Below are 19,712 nucleotides of genomic sequence, written 5' to 3'. Positions count from 1 at the left end.
ACCCTAAATGATAAGTCAGGTAAAGTCAAGTTTATTTCTATAGCGCTTTTCACAACATACATTATCTCAAAGCAGCTTTACTGAAATTAAGAGTAAAGATGAAAGATGTGTTTTTATCCCTGATGAGCAGCCGTGGCGACTGTGGCAAGAAAAAACTCCCTTAGATGATATGAGGAAGAAACCTTGAGAAGAACCAGACTCAAAAGGGAAACCCATCCTCATTTGGGTGACATCAAGACTGTGATTATAGTCTTTAAAACAATACAGAACACTGGAGAGTGAGAACTAACATGAGCACTGGAGTATAAGATTATGAGTAATGATCTTTCTAGTCTTTTTGTCATTGTGGTTATAAAACTAGAAGCTACTGAGCAACTCATAAAATAGCTCAACATTTGAGATCATCACAGATCCAACACCAGCATCTACATGGCAGAGCCTTTAAACACTCAAAGAGATCCAATTTCCAAACTCCACATGAAGTGGGATCCAATTGGCACTGGTACGTCTCTAGATGGTTCGGGATGTTTGCGAGGTCGAAATCTACTTCTTTAAAAGGTCCACAATCTTCATGAGGTGGGACGTGACTGGGGCTGGAGTAACCTCAGGATGCCTCGGGATGGGTAGAGAAAGAGAAGCAGTGGAGAGAATTAGCATAGCTGCTGTTTATGATATTAACAGCACAAGTTGATAATGAGCATGTGATCTGGAGATGTACTGGAGCTCTGATGTACATCAGATATGTAATGTGTGTTATGTGTAGGCCTTGCTAAAAAGATACATTTTTAATCTGCACTTAAACTGGGAGAGTGTGCCTGAGCTCCGAACACTGTCAGGAAGACTATTCCAAAGTTAAGGAGCTAAATGTGAAAATGCTCTACCACCTTTAGTGGACTTTGCTATTCTAGGAACTACTAGAAGTCGGATTGTAGCGTGTTAGAAGACTGAAAAGATAATTAGGAGCTAAACCATTTAGTGTTTTGTAAGTGAGAAGCAGTAGTTTGTAGTCGATTCGAAACTTAACAGGTAGCCAGTGTAGGGTTGATAAGACTGGAGTTATATGGTCATATTTTCTTGACCAGTCAGTGTCAGTTTTTTAACATAAACACGAATCCAAACACACTGCCAAGGTGACAACTGCCTTGCTGAGGAAGCTGAAGGTGATGGAGTGGCCAAGTATGTCTCCAAGAGTGGAAGAGGATCCCAGCAACAACCTGTGCAGCTCTGGTCAATTCCATGCCCAGAAGGATTAAGGCAGTGCTACATAACAATTGTGCTCACACAAAATATTGACACCGTAGACACAGATCTGACATGTTCACTTAGGGTTTACTCACTTTTGCTGCAAGTTAATTTGACAATAATGGCTATTATTAAAAAACAGTAAATCTGTACTGTTACACAAGGTGCACATTGACTACTTTAAAGTATATTCAAGTTTTAATTCTATAGTATTGTCCCTTGAGAACATATAATAAAATGGTTGCTGTAATTTGAGGGGTGCACTCACTTTTGTGAGATACTGTATGTAGCAAAATGATTGTTTATTGCGAACATCATATTAGAAAGAATACATATATAGCAAATAGCAAAGCCTATACACCGACCTGTTGATCACTGTTGATTTTATACCCGTTTATACATTTGGTTTGTCAGCGTATGATAGATGAATCACTTACCGGTGAAAAAGCACAGATTTGACGAGCGTCACCACGTCTCGGCTTGCGTTGTACCCCGCGCACACGATGGCAACATGAATGGTCTGGGGAATGACAGAAATCACTAATGAGGTCAAGCAGAGCACAAAATCCTAATGAATGGTGACACTGATGAGGATATTGCAGCAAAATCTGCTATAATTGGAGCTTGACATTTAAAACCTGCCATTTGGAGCCTGGCACTTGGATCATTAGTGGTTTATTGCACATTTTTTTCCAGGGCGCCAGATATTTGCTTGTGCCTCACATTGTGCAGGGTTATGGTGTTAGCGTCAAAGCCACAGGTGCAACATCAGATATCAGCATGAAAACTGTGGGTAGCTCTATTTGGAAATCTCCCCCGATCCTTCCCAAACACCCCCCACCCCCATTCCATAGCCAAGATGTGCACTGGAAAGGATTACACTCTCCCCCGGTGTACACAGAGTGCTGGAATTTATCCTGACTGACAGGTAAAGGCTATTGGGGCCTTCCTTTCTGACTCATAGGGCCTTTTTTCGCCAATGTGTCAGTGTAACCAAGCTTATCCAATCAGCTTGTCCACGAGCTTGAGGGAGGATGAAATGAGAAGTACAGACAAAAAAAGTCTGTAGAATTGCACAGTACATCTTCTCTCTAGGCAAACTGTATCTCTGATTTCAAAAGAGTTTCGCTTAAGAGGTTAATACCTGCTTTTAGTCTGAAAATGGCCTAGAGGAATATTGCAGGCCAAGTAATTACACTGATGAAAGACTGCAAATTTTTTTATCAGACATTTTGCACAGAAAAAAAAGACCAGCTAAAGACCTACATATGGAAACTTTCATTGCTGTTTAATTAATTCCGGTTTATCCGCCTGAAACAGGAAACAACAGCTTAACAATGTTTCACCACCATTTTACCCATGTGGCATAAACCACGAATATTTTAGTGCTTTTTAGACAAGTACAAATGATAATAAATTCCGTAATAAATTCCTTCTCTTATACTGAAAATTTTATACAAAATCCTCTGAAATGTATATTTTTGTTGTCAATGATGTCACGTGACGTACAAATCATAATTTCCATAAAATAAAAGATAAACCTTATTTCATTAAAAAATCAATGTAAAAAAAACACGAGTGAAAACCCATTAAACCACTGTATTCTCTTTATATTTTTAAAGCCAGACTGATTCAGGACCAGAAATCCTGATGAGCTGCATTTATAAAAAGTTCTGTTCATTTCCACCTCTAAAAAAGAATATTATAGAAAAACATCCCTACACGGTTTTTTTATTCTTGCAATAGCTTTTAGTGTTTTTTTGTTAGACAATGCATGGTTTTTCAAAACAGTAAACTTTTTAATTAAGCTCTTTTAGTTCACAGAAAAATAAAAAATGTAAATGCTAATATTATGAGAAGATCAGATATTTGGTTTTACTAAGTAGGCAAATGTATAAGGTATAGTTCGCAAAAAGAAATGCAACATTTGGAGAAATATAAAAATAGTATGAATATAAGCAACAACAAGAATTATTTATTTCATTATCGTTATATGTGTCATATTAAAAGAAAAAGAAAAATTCCGCCGTGCATTGATGACATTTAAATCCTCATCCAGAGCGATATATCTCATTTATACAACTTAGCAGTAGAGCTTTAAGGGCCTTGCTGAATGGCCCGAAAGTGGCAGCTTGGTGGTTCTGGGATTCCGAACCCACTTCCTTGCTGTACTTTAAATGACTTTAAAAAGTTGGAATGCTTTGGAGTTACTTCTTTGCAGCCAGAACTGTGGCTTTAAATATTATAGAGGGAATAATGAATAGCTCCAAATACCAATCAGTTTAACCTTTTGGCTTCTGCTAAAACACTGAATATGAAGGAAAATCTCCAGAAGTATACCTCCAAATCAACAAAGGAATGGTTAACCAAAACAATATCAACATTTTGTAATGGACTAGCCAGAGTCCGGATCTAAATTCAATCGAAAACCTGTGGGGTGACCTAAAAAAGGCTGTGCACAGGAGATAGCCAGCCAGTGTGACGATATAATATTGCATAGCCAAAATGTTTGACTCTTATCCATAAAGATTAAATGCTGTGATACATAATAAAGGTGCTTTAACTAATTACTAGTTTCAGGGTGAACAAATTATGCAACAATATTTTTTATTTTCCTTTTCCCATAAAATGTGTCTTATTGTTTTTTATTGGAATATATAAGTTTTCTTTTCACGCTAAAGGAGAAACAGTTCTAATATGTTATCTTTGTCTTTTTTATTTATTCATTTTTTTTTACATTTCTCTGTACGTTTGTTCCTCTTTCTGATCTCACCTTGTGTGTACATGTGTCATGCTCCAGTCTATTTTCTGTTTCTTCAGGCTTTTGCTAGTGATAAGGATTCTACTCATACCCCGGGGAGTGACTTATCACTTCTATATTTTCTTCGTTTTTTTTCCCGTATCTGTCAACCATGTTATGACTTTGTCTGAACCTATATCCTTGTCGCATCTCCTGCCTCAAGCAACTGCACTCAAGCAATAATTTATATCAGCCAACTCACTGCATTTGTTACTCTGCTGTTCAATATCTGGACAATGACCGGATCAGTTATGGCATTAGAGCTGCCTCTGGAGATTCAAGCCCGTGGGTGACATCTGAGAAAAGAAATAGCCTTGGAGATGCATCTATATCAGTTTAATAGCCTGGCAGTGCCATTAAATGGAAACATGGCTCACTGCTGTGTCAAACAAAAGGTCAACTTGCAGTCTTTAAAGCAGCATGTCAACACAATCATCAACTACTGGCATGCTACTGCTGTGATTACTAAGACAAAGGAGGAATGCTCAAAAACTATAATGTGGCCTGTTACAAATGGTTGTTACCACATCTGAGACCAAGCCATATTCACTCTCTGCGCACGATTTTCTCGGGATGCCATTTTTCAATGATGTCTGGAAACACACTAGAGACTATCCAGGACATTCTTTTAATCCTGAATGTGCCTCAAGACAGACTGCCACAAATGTTTTGTTCGCTCTGATTTTCTCCGTATTTCAATGCTTATGCTCGCCCAAATATGCCAAACACCTGTAAATTACACAGCACATTCATAACAGACAAAGCCACCAAGAGCTAAAAGACAAGTAGCCCCTTAATTACAACATGCACTAAATACTCCAATAATGCAGTTCAGCCACTGCCGTGTATTAGCAACAAAACTTATAACTTATATTTCTTTTATTGGGTGCCACTTCTTATTTGTTTTGGTGTGATTTGTGCAATGACAAATCAGAAATGTTTTTGTCTGGTCTTCTTGACAATTGGTCTAAGGGCTTGTTGGCTAAAAGGAAAACGACTGTTAATGTATATTACAATACTGTAAAAAAAAAAAGAATGAATACTGTATTAATTAGTTGATCAAATAAAAAATAAAAATAAATAAATGTAAAACTCAATAGTCTGACTGAACAGCTTGAACTGAGATTATGGCTATACTATTCAAATGTCTTATTAAAGCTTGAAAAATAGGATTATTTTGTCACCCCATCCCTACCTCACATTTATCTACAGCAGGCTGCTGGACACAGCTAGAGCCATTGACTTTCAAGAGTGCTTTCTGGGCTTCACTATCACCGGTACCCTCTTCGGTAGAGTGAAGCTGAGACTGGTTGCCATGGTGTTGTCGGCTGTGGTGATAGGAATGCTGGTTGCCGTGGGTAGGGCTCCTGGGCAGCTGGCTAATCTCTCTTCTTAGCGCTCGGTTTTCCTCCTCTACCTCTCGAACCCGTAGCTCCAGAGCCAGTGTGGAGGATTGAGGTTCCAGTGGAGACAGAGGCAGTGGCTTCACTGAAAATGAAAAGATAAAGTCAGACAAAATCTACATTTGGCATGAGCAGTCCGGATATAACAATTCTTATTGCAATTGTAAGAAATTGAGATTACTGTACATTTATTGGAACCAGTTGCATGCTGTGGGATGTCAGAGCTTCTCTGGGTTATATTTGGCACTGATTTTAACTGCAGTTTTTAGCTTCTAGGAAACTTTTCTTTTTTTTTTTTTTTTTAACAGGGCTTTTAATTAAAGTGAGGTCCTTTTCAGGATAATTTTTCCAGCACAGATTTGCAAGCTAATACTGTTATTATGTTACTAAATACACAGTCAAAATATTTACTAGGACAATTTCCTATTACTAAATAAATCTGATGTATATTTCCTCTGAAGTGTGTGTGTGTGTGTGTGTGTGTGTCTGTGTGTGTGTGTGTGTGTGTGTGTGTGTGTGTGTGTGTGTGTGTGTGTGTACAGATGCAAACTTTTTTTGGGCTTCAATACAACAAAATGAAACGCTGCAGAATGAAAAACGGAGGAACGGGCAGAAAACAGCGATAGGCGAGGAGAAGATTCAGGCCAAAAACCACAACAGAAAGTTTCCAAATTTTAGATATTTTAAAGTGTTTCTATATTTTTATTTAGAATTTTTTATTTATGTTTGCATTTTGATGTAATATGACAATTAAATGCATTAAATGGGTTAAGTTTTTACAGATATTCTTGTTAGTAATTTCAGCAATAAAAATTAAAATTTTTCTAAAAAGGAAACAAATTACATGTTCATTTTAAGAGATCCGTGTTATTTTGTCTTGTATATTTAGTATTTCTCTTTAATAAAAACAAAGTAATTATCCGAATACTAGATTAATCGATTGAATAATGAGTATATATAAAATACACACACACACACACACACACACACACACACACACACACACACACACACACACACCTATATATACAGAATATATATATACAGTGAGGAAAATAAGTATTTGAACACCCTGCTATTTTGCAAGTTCTCCCACTTAGAAATCATGGAGGGGTCTGAAATTGTCATCATAGGTGCATGTCCACTGTGAGAGACATAATCTAAAAAAAAAATCCAGAAATCACAATGTATGATTTTTTAACAATTTATTTATATGATACAGCTGCAAATAAGTATTTGAACACCTGTCTATCAGCTAGAATTCTGACCCTCAAAGACCTGTTAGTCTGCCTTTAAAATGTCCACCTCCACTACATTTATTATCCTAAATTAGATGCACCTGTTTGAGGTCGTTAGCTGCATAAAGACACCTGTCCACCCCATACAATCAGTAAGAATCCAACTACTAACATGGCCAAGACCAAAGAGCTGTCCAAAGACACTAGAGACAAAATTGTACACCTCCACAAGGCTGGAAAGGGCTACGGGGAAATTGCCAAGCAGCTTGGTGAAAAAAGGTCCACTGTTGGAGCAATCATTAGAAAATGGAAGAAAAGACGTGCCCCCCATGATTTCTAAGTGGGAGAACTTGCAAAATAGCAGGGTGTTCAAATACTTATTTTCCTCACTGTATATGTGTCCAAACTTTTGGTCTGTACTAAACATTAAGCTCATCAAGAGAATGCCAAGAGTGTGCAAAGCAGTAATCTAAGCAAAAGGTGGCTACTTTGAAGAACCTAGAATATGAAATTTTTCAGTTGTTTCACACTTTTTTGTTATGTATATAATTCCACATGTGTTAATTCATAGTTTTGATGCCTTCAGTGTGAATCTACAATTTTCATAGTCATGAAAATAAAGAAAACTCTTTGAATGAGAAGGTGTGTCCAAACTTTTGGTCTGTACTGTATATATATATATATATATATATATATATATATATATATATATATATATATATATATATATATATATATATATATACACACATATATACATATACATATAAAAGCAGCATATATAAAACAAATCTTTATAACAATTCATGTTTTAAATATCATAGCACTGTTAAATTCTCAGATTTCATTGCACAGATTGCACAGAATTTGTGACATGAATAATTGCAACACCAGCAGAATCTGCTACACACCAATGACAGACAAAATGAATGCAAAATAAGTGACATTTTACCTTAATAAGGGATATTGTCTAATTTAGAGACAATACAGTAATCCCTTGCTTATCATATGGGGATACGTACAAGACACCGAAAAATCCGCAAAGTGGCAACCTAATATGTATACAGTACAGTATACAGAATACCTGTATATCTTAAGGCTTTATAAACCATTCTTACACTCATAAACCTTTCCTATATGGGTAATCACCAGTGAAGATACAACTTGAATGATGATGATAACTTAAGTATGCAGTACTAATGATGATGAAGGTGATGACGATGAAATGAATGTAGTGCATACCCAATGAGAGCATTACAGCTCTTCTGAAAGCTTAATGTTTAGGCTAGAAAATGCTTATTTTACCGCAAAAATAATTAAAATATCTCCTAACAATACTACCTACAGTATATACCGCAAAATCCAGCGATACAGCGAAAAATCAGCAAAACAAAATTAGATTTTTTTTTTTTTCTTTTCATCTTCTCCCGCTTATCCGTAATTCGGGTCGCGGGGGCAGCAGTCTAAGCAGATTCCCCAGACACTTCTCCGTGTCCAGGGATCGGGCTGTCAAGGCCCCCGCCTTCGACTGCTGCCCAATCCTCTCAGCACCCGTCCCTTACGGTCCCTCCTGCAGGTGATGAGCCCACGGGAAGGCGGCCCCACGTCGCTCCGACGTCACGGTCCTTGGTTTTATTTTTCTCGTAAGGGTCCCCTGGAGCATAGGGGGTTAAGGGCCTTGCTCAAGGGCCCAAGAGTGGCAGCTTGGCGATACCGGGGCTTGAACCCCCAACCTTCCGATTGGTAACCCAGCACCTTAACCGCTGGAGATGTTCCATGTAAAAACCCGCGTTACGAAGACCACGAAAGCTGAACCATGATGTGGTGAGGGATTACTGTATTAATGATTCAGAAACACAGCTAACAGAGTAAACACCAATTGAAAGGTTAGTTTCAGAAGGGACACTTCAAACTTTTTAGAGTGCAGCATGGCTCACTTGGGATTTCCAATTAGCAGTCAGGACGGCATGGTGATATACAGCATGCCTCGGGCAACACAATTTTCTGGTGAACAATACTGACCAGAGAACTAAACGAAAAGAGAGCCAATATCCCATCTTACATGAAACATACATTATTGTGTAGAATGGCAAAGAAAGACAAAAACAGCAGTTCGTAAGCTTTTGTGATCAGCACTACATTAACTACATGTACAGCTCTTATCTCCCTTCTGTCTGAGAGGGAAAGAGAGGACCTGAATCATTAAATGATTATCCTTATATCACGCTGACTCGAACAAATAATATATTTTGCAAGCAAAGAACTAAACTATAATCTACAGCATTCATGGACAGTGTCAGTCAAAAAAGAAAAAAAAAAAAAAAATTATATATATATATATATATATATATATATATATATATATATAAAAATTATATATATATATATATATATATATATATATATATATATATATATATATATATATATATATATATATATATATATATATATATATATATATTAGGGATGCACCGAATATTGGGCCACCGAAAAGACTTTGATCTGCATGTGCTTGTCTGAAGCAAAATGTCTGCGGTGTGGACGTATTTCAGTATATCTGAGAAAGACCCACGGATAGCGATTTGCAAAACACGTAATGCCGAAATTTCAAGAGGGGGTGCGTCTGCACGTCGGATTAAATTTATCACCTGAAATCCAAACATCAGGATCGCTATGCTGAATATGAGAGGAACGCGGCACAGAAAAGCAAAACCCCTCCGAGCACGCGCACTCCGTCTGTGGAGGACATTTTTGAAAAGGCAGGAAGTTTCCCAGTGATAGTGTCAAGGCAAAGGTCATTACACAAAAGATCATGTAATTCATTGCCTTAAATGATCAGCCATTCTCTGTCGTAGAAGATGTGGGGTTTCGTAGGCTGATCGAGCACATTGAGCCCAGTTATGCCATGCCGAGCAGACGACATCTTTAAGAGGTGTGTTTACCTGAGCTGTTTAATGTTGTTGCAACTCACCTCCATAAGCATATAACTGCAGATATTTCAGCAATCAGTTTCACGACAGACATTGTTTGTTGTATTTTTATTTATTTTATCCTGTGCATTGATGCTATAAATGTGCTATAAAAAAATATTTTAATAATTTGTAATTGATTTATTCTTTGAAACTTTAATATTAATTAATGCAATTGAAATGCCTTGATTAGTACACAGTATTAGATTAGTAAGGTTAGTACACAGTCATAGCCATAAATGCAAGAGTAATAATAATTGCAATAATTTCTTCCGGTGTTTCGGTTTTCAGCCTTGCTTTCCTCTTTTGGCCAAGAATTTTCATTTCGGTGCATCCCTAATATACAGTGAGGAAAATAAGTATTTGAACACCCTGCTATTTTGCAAGTTCTCCCACTTAGAAATCATGGAGGGGTCTGAAATTGTCATCGTAGGTGCATGTCCACTGTGAGAGACATAATCTAAAAAAAAAAATCCAGAAATCACAATATATGATTTTTAAACTATTTATTTGTCTGATACAGCTGCAAATAAGTATTTGATCACCTGTCTATCAGCTAAAATTCTGACCCTCAAAGACCTGTTAGTCTGCCTTTAAAATGTCCACCTCCACTACATTTATTATCCTAAATTAGATGCACCTGTTTGAGGTCTTTAGCTGCATAAAGACACCTGTCCACCCCATACAATCAGTAAGAATCCAACTACTAACATGGCCAAGACCAAAGAGCTGTCCAAAGACACTAGAGACAAAATTGTACACCTCCACAAGGCTGGAAAGGGCTACGGGGAAATTGCCAAGCAGCTTGGTGAAAAAAGGTCCACTGTTGGAGCAATCATTAGAAAATGGAAGAAGCTAAACATGACTGTCAATCTCCCTCGGACTGGGGCTCCATTGAGGATCTCACCTCGTGGGGTCTCAATGATCCTAAGGAAGGTGAGAAATCAGCCCAGAACTACACGGTAGGAGCTGGTCAATGACCTGAAAAGAGCTGGGACCACCGTTTCCAAGGTTACTGTTGGTAATACACTAAGACGTCATGGTTTGAAATTATGCATGGCACGGAAGGTTCCCCTGCTTAAACCCGCACATGTCCAGGCACGTCTTAAGTTTGCCAATGACCATTTGGATGATCCAGAGGAGTCATGGGAGAAAGTCATGTGGTCAGATGAGACCAAAATAGAACTTTTGGGTCATAATTCCACTAAACGTGTTTGGAGGAAGAAGAATGATGAGTACCATCCCAAGAACACCATCCCTACTGTGAAGCATGGGGGTGGTAGCATCATGCTTTGGGGGTGTTTTTCTGCACATGGGACAGGGCGACTGCACTGTATTAAGGAGAGGATGACCGGGGCCATGTATTGCGAGATTTTGGGGAACAACCTCCTTCCCTCAGTTAGAGCATTGAAGATGGGTCGAGGCTGGGTCTTCCAACATGACAATGACCCGAAGCACACAGCCAGGATAACCAAGGAGTGGCTCTGTAAGAAGCATATCAAGGTTCTGGCGTGGCCTAGCCAGTCTCCAAACCTAAACCCAATAGAGAATCTTTGGAGGGAGCTCAAACTCCGTGTTTTTCAGCGACAGGCCAAAAACCTGACCGATCTAGACAAGATCTATGTGGAGTAGTGGGCCAAAATCCCTCCTGCAGTGTGTGCAAACCTGGTGAAAAACTACAGGAAACGTTTGACCTCTGTAATTGCAAACAAAGGCTACTGTACCAAATATTAACATTGACTTTCTCAGGTGTTCAAATACTTATTTGCAGCTGTATCATACAAATAAATAGTAAAAAAATCATACACTGTGATTTCTTTATTTATTTTTTTTTAGATTATGTCTCTCACAGTGGACATGCACCTACGAAGACAATTTCAGACCCCTCCATGATTTTTAAGTGGGAGAACTTGCAAAATAGCAGGGTGTTCAAATACTTATTTTCCTCACTGTATATATATATATATATATATATATATATATATATATATATATATATATATATATATATATACATATATACATATATATACACACACACACACACTGTGTATATATTAATATATATATATATATATATATATATATATATATATATATATATATATATATATATATTAAAATCAAGATTTAGCATTAGCATAACTGATTCACACTGTGTAGGGTGCCATAAATATTAGCAAAGTTGATCTGGATGTGACAAAGCAAGGAAAACAACCTGTTTTTCAATGTTATTGCTTGCCACTTTGTGAAATGGCAGAATATAAAATTCCTCCCAGTAGGACAAAGCTGTTTATTGCACATCATGAAAAACAGGACATAGCAGCATTTTGTAAGACAACCAAAGGCCCAGAATGTAAGGCTATTTATTTTTATTTTATTAGACTATAATCTATTATTATTTTTAACATATTGTTGATTTTATCAGTTCTTACTATCAAATAGGACATTTCTAGGAACAAGAAGAACTAACAGAAAATAATTATGGTGATTACATGTATTGAAATTATTAAAGGTATATTATAAAAATGTATGTTCAAAAAAACATTATAAGGAAATGATTCGAGAAGAACTCACACTGGCTAACAACATACATGTTCTTAGTCTCCCATGTCTACAGAGTTCACACTCCATTAACTTGTCACTCAGGGGCTCCGGTGGCAATTACACAGACTGTGGTGTGTGCAGAACATGAACAGTTGCTGCGCTGTAGATCTGGTGTAATTTTCCAGATATAAAGAATATGGTGAGAACTACAGGCTGTTTGAATGTTAAGTTTTTTACAAGTTAGCACAGCTGAATGAAACAAGGCAGTGGAGCAGTGAAACATATTTGGTCTTCGTGCCTTGAGTTTGAAACCAGCGTTATTGTCTCAGTCCTGGTCTAGCGTAGCATTCCCATTCATGTGTTTTTTCCTTCATTAACTTAATGGGAAAGCGGGAAAAACCTGAACTATGTTACACTGGTTAAAGTTTGTCCATTGAAAAGTGCTGGAAAGAGGTACTCCAGCACTGCAGACTGAGAAACTGTCCTATAAACAATGTGTGGATTCCCCAGCACCTTTGCTCCACTCAAGGCTGAGCTTTATTTGCTGAAGAGATTGTGGATTTTATCTTACTGAACTGGCAGGAGCTAGAAGAAAGAAAGAAACAAAAAACACCAACATCTGTTCAGTAGCTGTGGCATCTGCTGGACAACATCTGCATTTGCGTTGAAGCTTTTTTCTTTTTAGAAAACAACCATAAAATCACTTTGCGACAGGAGTAATTATATAAAACGTAAATGCAACATTTTTCATTCCTTGTATCTAATTAAGTAAAATCAGTCTTGTGCCTAAAATAATAGAATTGCACATGTCGCTTTGGGATTTCTTGGTGCGCTTTAGCGTTTCAGGGCGTGTAGCACTTTTTGCCGCAGATTAATTGTTGCACTTTCAAGATAAAAGTAATCTAGTTTAAAAATAATAGTCTGAAATAATATGGCAAGAGCAAGTACTGGCCTGGAACATGACATTTCCAAAATACATTTCTAAAGCTGTCAGACCAGAACCTACATAAAATATGAAGCAATGGTAGGAACTTTCACACTCAAAGCCAAATCTTTATACAGTATTTTATTGGCCAGAGGTGAGAGCTTGGTGCATCTACATACTTTCACCCAAATCAGTCGCACATGATCACTCTCTTTAATCCCCAAAGCCCCATGAACCTGAACAATTCCATTACATACATCACCCACCCGAAACAAAGCTCTCTAGATTATCTTTAAACAAGATAAAGGCTGCTGACAGCTCTATTGCTCGGTCTGTCATCTGAAATGTTTCAGTGATGGAAGATGGTGTAGGAAATAGGAACACACAGAGCCCACTATCATCCGATACTGATCCTGTATTCATATTCTTTAAATGAGATGAATGAGCTGACTTTCCGCCAGCTTCGGCTGCCAAGTTTTGCCAAAAAATTAAAGACTCGAAAGCAGTTGGGTCTCTGTATCACTATGCGTGTGTGGGGATTGATTTTTAAATAAATAAAAGGAGGACGGCATGGTAGCTGAAAGAAATCAGCAGGAGTTTCTAGTTGATGCAATTTAAGGTTATTTTCATCAATAATAAATTGATGAATAAAGGCAGGTACTGATGGCAGGTGAGGAGGCCTGGGGTGCAGTCAGCATCCCAATTCATCCTAAAGGTATTCAATAGGGTTGAGGTCAGAGCTCTACGGCAGGCCATGCAAGAGCTTCTACTCCAAGCATTGCAAATTTTCTTCATGGAGCTGGCTTTGTGCACAGAGGCATTGCCTAGTCTCCTAGTTCAAGTGAAGGGAAAATTCAATGCTACTGCAATCAAATTCTATACTATTTGGTGCCACCATATTTGTTGTAACAGTTTCAGGCAAGAACCACATATGACTGAAAAGGTTAATTGTCCCAATTCTTTTGTCCAAATATTGTGCATTTATATTCATAAGCTGAGCTCATGTTATTTCATTTAAAAAAACTTTCAATAAAATGTTATATACAGATTAATCAGTACGATATAATCAATAAGCAGTTAAAATGAAGCTTTAGAAGTGCGCTTTCAGGTCGACACTGTTCAAGCTTAACTGTATATGCGGGTATTTTAAGGTTTAATTTTTTGTGGTGAAACATGCTGCAGTAATTGGAAAACAGTAGGGGTGAAACGGATCATGATTGATCACGACTAGTGTCATTTCTTTTTATACTTGCAGATTAGTCTGAATTTTTTTGTAATTTCACAGTGAAAGACAGTTTTTTTCCTGCCGATGTTGTTGAAGTAATTTGGCAAATACACAGAGCAGTCATGTGGGGAGCAGCAGAAGAATTGAAAAGCCTCATAATTTAAATCGCACGTATGAGAGCATTTCCTCGCTTTAACTTTTCTTGTAATAACTAAAAAAGTCAGTTATATTTGTCTCCTCCCCATTTTTTGCTGATCTGAAAAAAAAAGTTTTTGGACTCAAAAAACGTAAAGTGATCTGAAGTTTTAATAATAATTACAATAATAACAACCATTAAAAAGATTTTTTTCCCATTTTCCACTCCTAAATGAAAAAAGAACAGTGTGCACGTACCCAGCTGTGCTCCTGTGTGGTGTCAGTCAACATAAAAAAAATAAAAAAAACATGTCAAACCCTCAACATGACCAAGCCAACCTTCAGACATTTTGATATTCCAAATCCTCCCTCTCGACATGTTCTACGCTTGGCATATATGAGAGACAGGTTTCAGAAACTTTGTTGTATAAGTTCCAGGAAAGAATTGAGCAGATCAACTAGTATACAATAAACTCATTTTGAGATCACACTCTTGCTAGACGTTGTCCTTGGCGTTACATCTGTATAATTAATAATAAAAAAAAGGAATTCAGACTGATTTAAATATCATCCATTTTCATCCCATAAATGTCAGTTTGGATTAAGCAAAAATGAGGTTAAATGTATGTCGCTGAAGCAAATACTGTAACAATACAAAAAGTCAAACTAATAAAGCTGTCCCAATGAGAAGGCAGTATAAGGATATTTATACGGAAAATTGGGTTTTGCCTATTATTTTGATGTTTGCACACATGCGTACTATCGTGTGCCATGAAAAAACTTTCTGATTTGACGTCAGAGTTATTTTAAATAAGCAAACAAACAAACATGCTGTACTCCATTGAAAATATGCCAAATTAAGCAAAAGGGACTGACAATCTTCTGTGTTCTCTTTGGATTGTGCACCATGAAAATATAAGCTTTTTTAATGCCAAATTTTTTTTTTTTTCTTACCCCATCTTCCTGGATTGAAAGGCTGGACTAAATTCACACCCTCATTATATTTCAAAGGCCTGCCTTTGGTATGAGCAGCATGAAAGACAGTGAACGTGTAAGAAAACACGCAGCATTAATGAGATCAGCGGTGAAGCCAGGAGTCAGCTATTAGCATATGATACTGCTGGAATACATTTGAACAGTCAGATCCATTGAACCAGCCAAGGTCCTACTGGGTCAGTTTGCAATATCCAATCAATCACTCCTTCAACACCTTCATGCTCTCGCTGCTCAATGATACAAGGAGCAAACAAAGACTTGGCTCGGCGATAGGGCATCACCATGGAAACAGGCAAACAGAGCGCATACTAAAATGAGGACTGGCTGTTGAGAGCTCCAGAGCCAGCGTGGGGGACCAAAGCTCCAGTAGAGCCACAGGCAGTGACTCCGGTGATGACAAGGAGACAGAAATGACCTTAAAGACACAGCATGTAACTTCAGGGGATTTAATCTGTAGCTCTGTATATATTGTAAGAATCTCATAATAGAATACTTTGTAATCAGTTATGCTGCACACAACACCTCGGCATATGCTAATATGATAGTGAAGAGTAGCACCTCAATAAGCATTCAAAGAGCATTCAAGTACTCGAAGGAGGTAACGATCTCCTGTTGTTTTTCTAGAGCTGTGCTTAGCATTGCAGAAATGTAATAAAAAAAAAAAATGTAGAGCTAGCTTCCGTGTCCAGGGATCGGGATGTCAAGGCCCCCGCCTTCGACTGCTGCCCGATCCTGGGGTTTTGTTCACGAGTGAGAGAAGGGTGAAACGGGAGATGGACAGACGGATCGGTGCAGCTTCTGCAGTAATGCGGTCGATATACCGGTCTGTCGTGGTGAAGAAAGAGCTGAGCCGCAAGGCGAAACTCTCGAATTACTGGTCAATCTACGTTCCTACTCTCACCTATGGTCATGAGCTCTGGGTCATGACCGAAAGGACAAGATCCCGGATACAGGCGGCCGAAATGTGCTTTCTCCGCAGGGTGGCTGGGCGATCCCTTAGAGATAGGGTGAGAAGCTCGGTCACTCGGGAGGAGCTCAGAGTAGAGCCGCTGCTCCTCCACATCGAGAGGGGTCAGCTGAGGTGGCTCGGGCATCTGTTCCGGATGCCTCCTGGACGCCTTCCTGGGAAGGTGTTCCGGCGCGTCCCACTGGGAGGAGACCCCGGGGAAGACCTAGGACATGCTGGAGAGACTATGTCTCCCGGCTGGCCTGGGAAAGCCTCGGTGTCCCCCCGGAAGAGCTGGAAAAAGTGTCTAGGGAGTGGGAAGTCTGGGCATCTCTGCTTAGACTGCTGCCCCCGCGACCCGGCCTCGGATAAGCGGGAGAAGATGGTATGGTATGGTAAAAAATTTAATGAAAGTCGCGAAGGAAAAGTTTAGCTAATAGATAGCTAGTTGCGTTGGCATACAATAATTAATATTAAACAACTGCTATCAATTGATTCATTCCCAGCAGAGGCAAGCAGTATCAGTAGCATAGAATAAACACAAAGTTAGGGAACAAGCTGGCTAGACAATAATAATCAAGATATGACAAGGCTACATGGCCTTCCTGTGTTGAATAATTGAATCGTCCTTTTGTAGTACAAGAGAAGACAACATGGCCGAGTAGGTTTGCAATGTGTGCCAAGAACGATAACTTATCACTCAACACTACTGCAAATATAATTATTTGCAGGAGTAAGCAGGAACTTCTCAAAGCAAACAAGACGCGATAATGCATTTTCCAGATATGCGGGCCAGCCATGGTGAATATAATCAGCAGTCTTGAAATCTGAGGTATATTTTTATTCTTGGTATTAAGATCAGGTGATCAGACCTGGATGTGAATGTGAATGGTGATAAATGCATCTTGTGATCCAATCACGCAGGTCACTCGTGGAGGTCTACTGGAATGCATTAGAGTTACAAATAGCAAAGTATCTCTGACAGCATCAAAAGACCAGCTAATCACAAGGAGGTTTTTTTTTATTTTTAGATCTGAGTAAAGAAAGGACGTTGTGAATAAATGTGTGAATTTGGTTCATATATATATATATATATATATATATATATATATATATATATATATATATATATATATATATATATATATATATATATATATATTTATATTTTAAAATAAAAATAGTAAAACAGAAATGCACGCTGCATTAACTAGCGTTAATTAAATTAGTGCCGTTAAAAAGGATTTGCGTTAACGCGTTAATTTTGACAGCCCTTATAATAGCCAATTACCCCTAATCTGAGAGAATGGCCAGTTTTGCCCTTTTGGAATTCTACCAGAATGCGGTTCTGCTGCACTAGTTAATTAAGTTATTTGTTCAATAATAGGTCGATATCATAAATTTGACAAACCGAATACAGTCAGAGTGAAAGAAAATATCAGGTCTGAACAGTTATCTATCATGACCATCCACTTGTGATCAGATGGCCAAAGAAAATTGTTCAAGTGGCTTAAGTGTGGGAAATGATTGGTTTAGTGTCGTTAGCATAACTGTTGATGAAAAGACTGCTGTTTCAACAATTAAACAGATTTTTTTTTACAAAAATTTTAAGATTAGTAGATAGTAAATAATGTTTAATATAAAAAAATAATTATGTTTGAGGCACTTGAAAGAAAAACTCGATCAACGTTTCAGATGGACACTAACACTCAAGTGACAAAAGTGGCCTGCTGGGGGCAACATTAACAAGTTCTCACCTTTGACTATGTGTGCAAAACAGAGTGGGAATTTCATTTGGTCGAGACGGCGTGGTGATATACAGTGTGCCTTGAGCAAGACAAATGTTATTATTTAATTATTCTTATCATACAAAAAAAGTCTGAAAGGGTGGCAAAATGTAGCTCCCACAAAAAGTGAGGAGCTCAGTATGAGAGTTTTCATTCATACAACTGAGCAGCTATTGGGTTAAGGGCCTTGCTCAGGGGCCCAGGAGTGGCAGCTAATGTGGCTGGGATTTGAACTCACTTTCTTCAGAGCCAAAGTCCAATGCCTTAACCACTAAGCTACCACCTTCCATGTAGTCACTAAACAGACTGAACGGCCCAGCATTATCTTCCTTCTGTCTGAGATGGGATCAGTGAATCTGAACCATGGAAAACAAAAGCAATTTTTAGAAGGCTTAGGTTATGACAGTTGTGATTTTATTGTGTGAACAGCCTAAGGCCTATTTTCAGAGGATTCCTCACAGCTGCTTGCTGTAATGCCTGTTGGCAAAGATGCCATGTGTTTTATGCTGTACATCTTAGAGTCAGTGTCAAAGGAAAGGTTATCACTAGGAGGCATCTCTAATGTGTCAGAATGATGAAATATTTTAAATATTGCTCTTAATAATGGAAAAGCCTTAACAGTGTTCAAAGGCAGAATCGTGTCCTCAATCCAACAGTAGAATATTCTGAACACTTCTATGAAAAGTTTGTGTCAAAGAAATTTTTTATTCCATTACTTCAAAGTGAATAAACAGAAAACATTTGGGCTCAAATATCGTAGTTGGCAAAGGGAATACGGGAAGACACACACAGCCAAAGCCGCACTGGCAAACCATGTTTGTTGCTAACGAGCCGCTGCTACAGAGCAATACCCTTTCCTGAGGACAGGATTCTTGCATTCAAGAGGGTATTTTATTGGATGAACACAAAACTGCATGCTGATCTCTTCCTGGATGTGACAAAACATACAGCTAAGATAAGAATTGCTTTAACACAGTTTTCTAGATACATATGAAATCATATGTCTGTTCATAAGGGACAGGTATAAAAACATATGTTTTTTTTATTATAGCGCCACACGATTCAAGGACGATTTCTATAATAACAAAGCTAATAAGGCTGCAGGACAAAACGTTTGGTGGCCACATCCAACCATTGATTTATTTGCTAAAAGGGATTGTGGGCTAGAACCTGTTAAACTAGCATCTCAACAGTGCTTGTGGCCTCTGCAAAATCACTTCAACGCAGGGTTAAAACATGTAAAATCCAAGCCAGTGATTTAACTCACTCGAGCAGGCTGAGAAAAGTCAGTCTTGTAGTAACACATGATTTGTCACAATATAGTGATTTAGGATTTTTTTTTTATGCTTCATCTCTTTACGAATTTCCGAATGTAAACAGGCAAGAAGATAGCTCTACTTCAGGACAGATAACAGCCTCCGTAATCAATGGTGTATGAAAAACTCAATTTATTTTGAAGCTGTAGGACCAGAACCTACATTAAATATTTCCTTGTT

At 38.1% G+C, this 19,712-nt stretch overlaps 1 protein-coding gene across 1 annotated transcript in view; it reads right to left on the bottom strand.

The window, feature by feature from the left end:
* Positions 1–19,712, bottom strand: part of LOC310719077 (xylosyl- and glucuronyltransferase LARGE1) — a 73,555-nt gene that overhangs the window by 41,097 nt on the left and 12,746 nt on the right. The window contains exons 3-4 of the mRNA XM_083528398.1: positions 5,238–5,530; positions 1,680–1,762 (exon numbers count right to left, since the gene is read on the bottom strand). Coding sequence (XP_083384524.1) covers positions 1,680–1,762; positions 5,238–5,530 — 376 coding nt within the window. The remainder of the gene's footprint in view (positions 1–1,679; positions 1,763–5,237; positions 5,531–19,712) is intronic.

Source organism: Silurus aristotelis, assembly GCF_946808225.1.
Source record: "Silurus aristotelis genome assembly, chromosome: 24".
In the NCBI taxonomy this organism is placed as follows: Eukaryota; Metazoa; Chordata; class Actinopteri; order Siluriformes; family Siluridae; genus Silurus; species Silurus aristotelis.
Note: the sequence above shows the minus strand (reverse complement) of the source record. Positions and strands in the feature narration are given on the sequence as shown.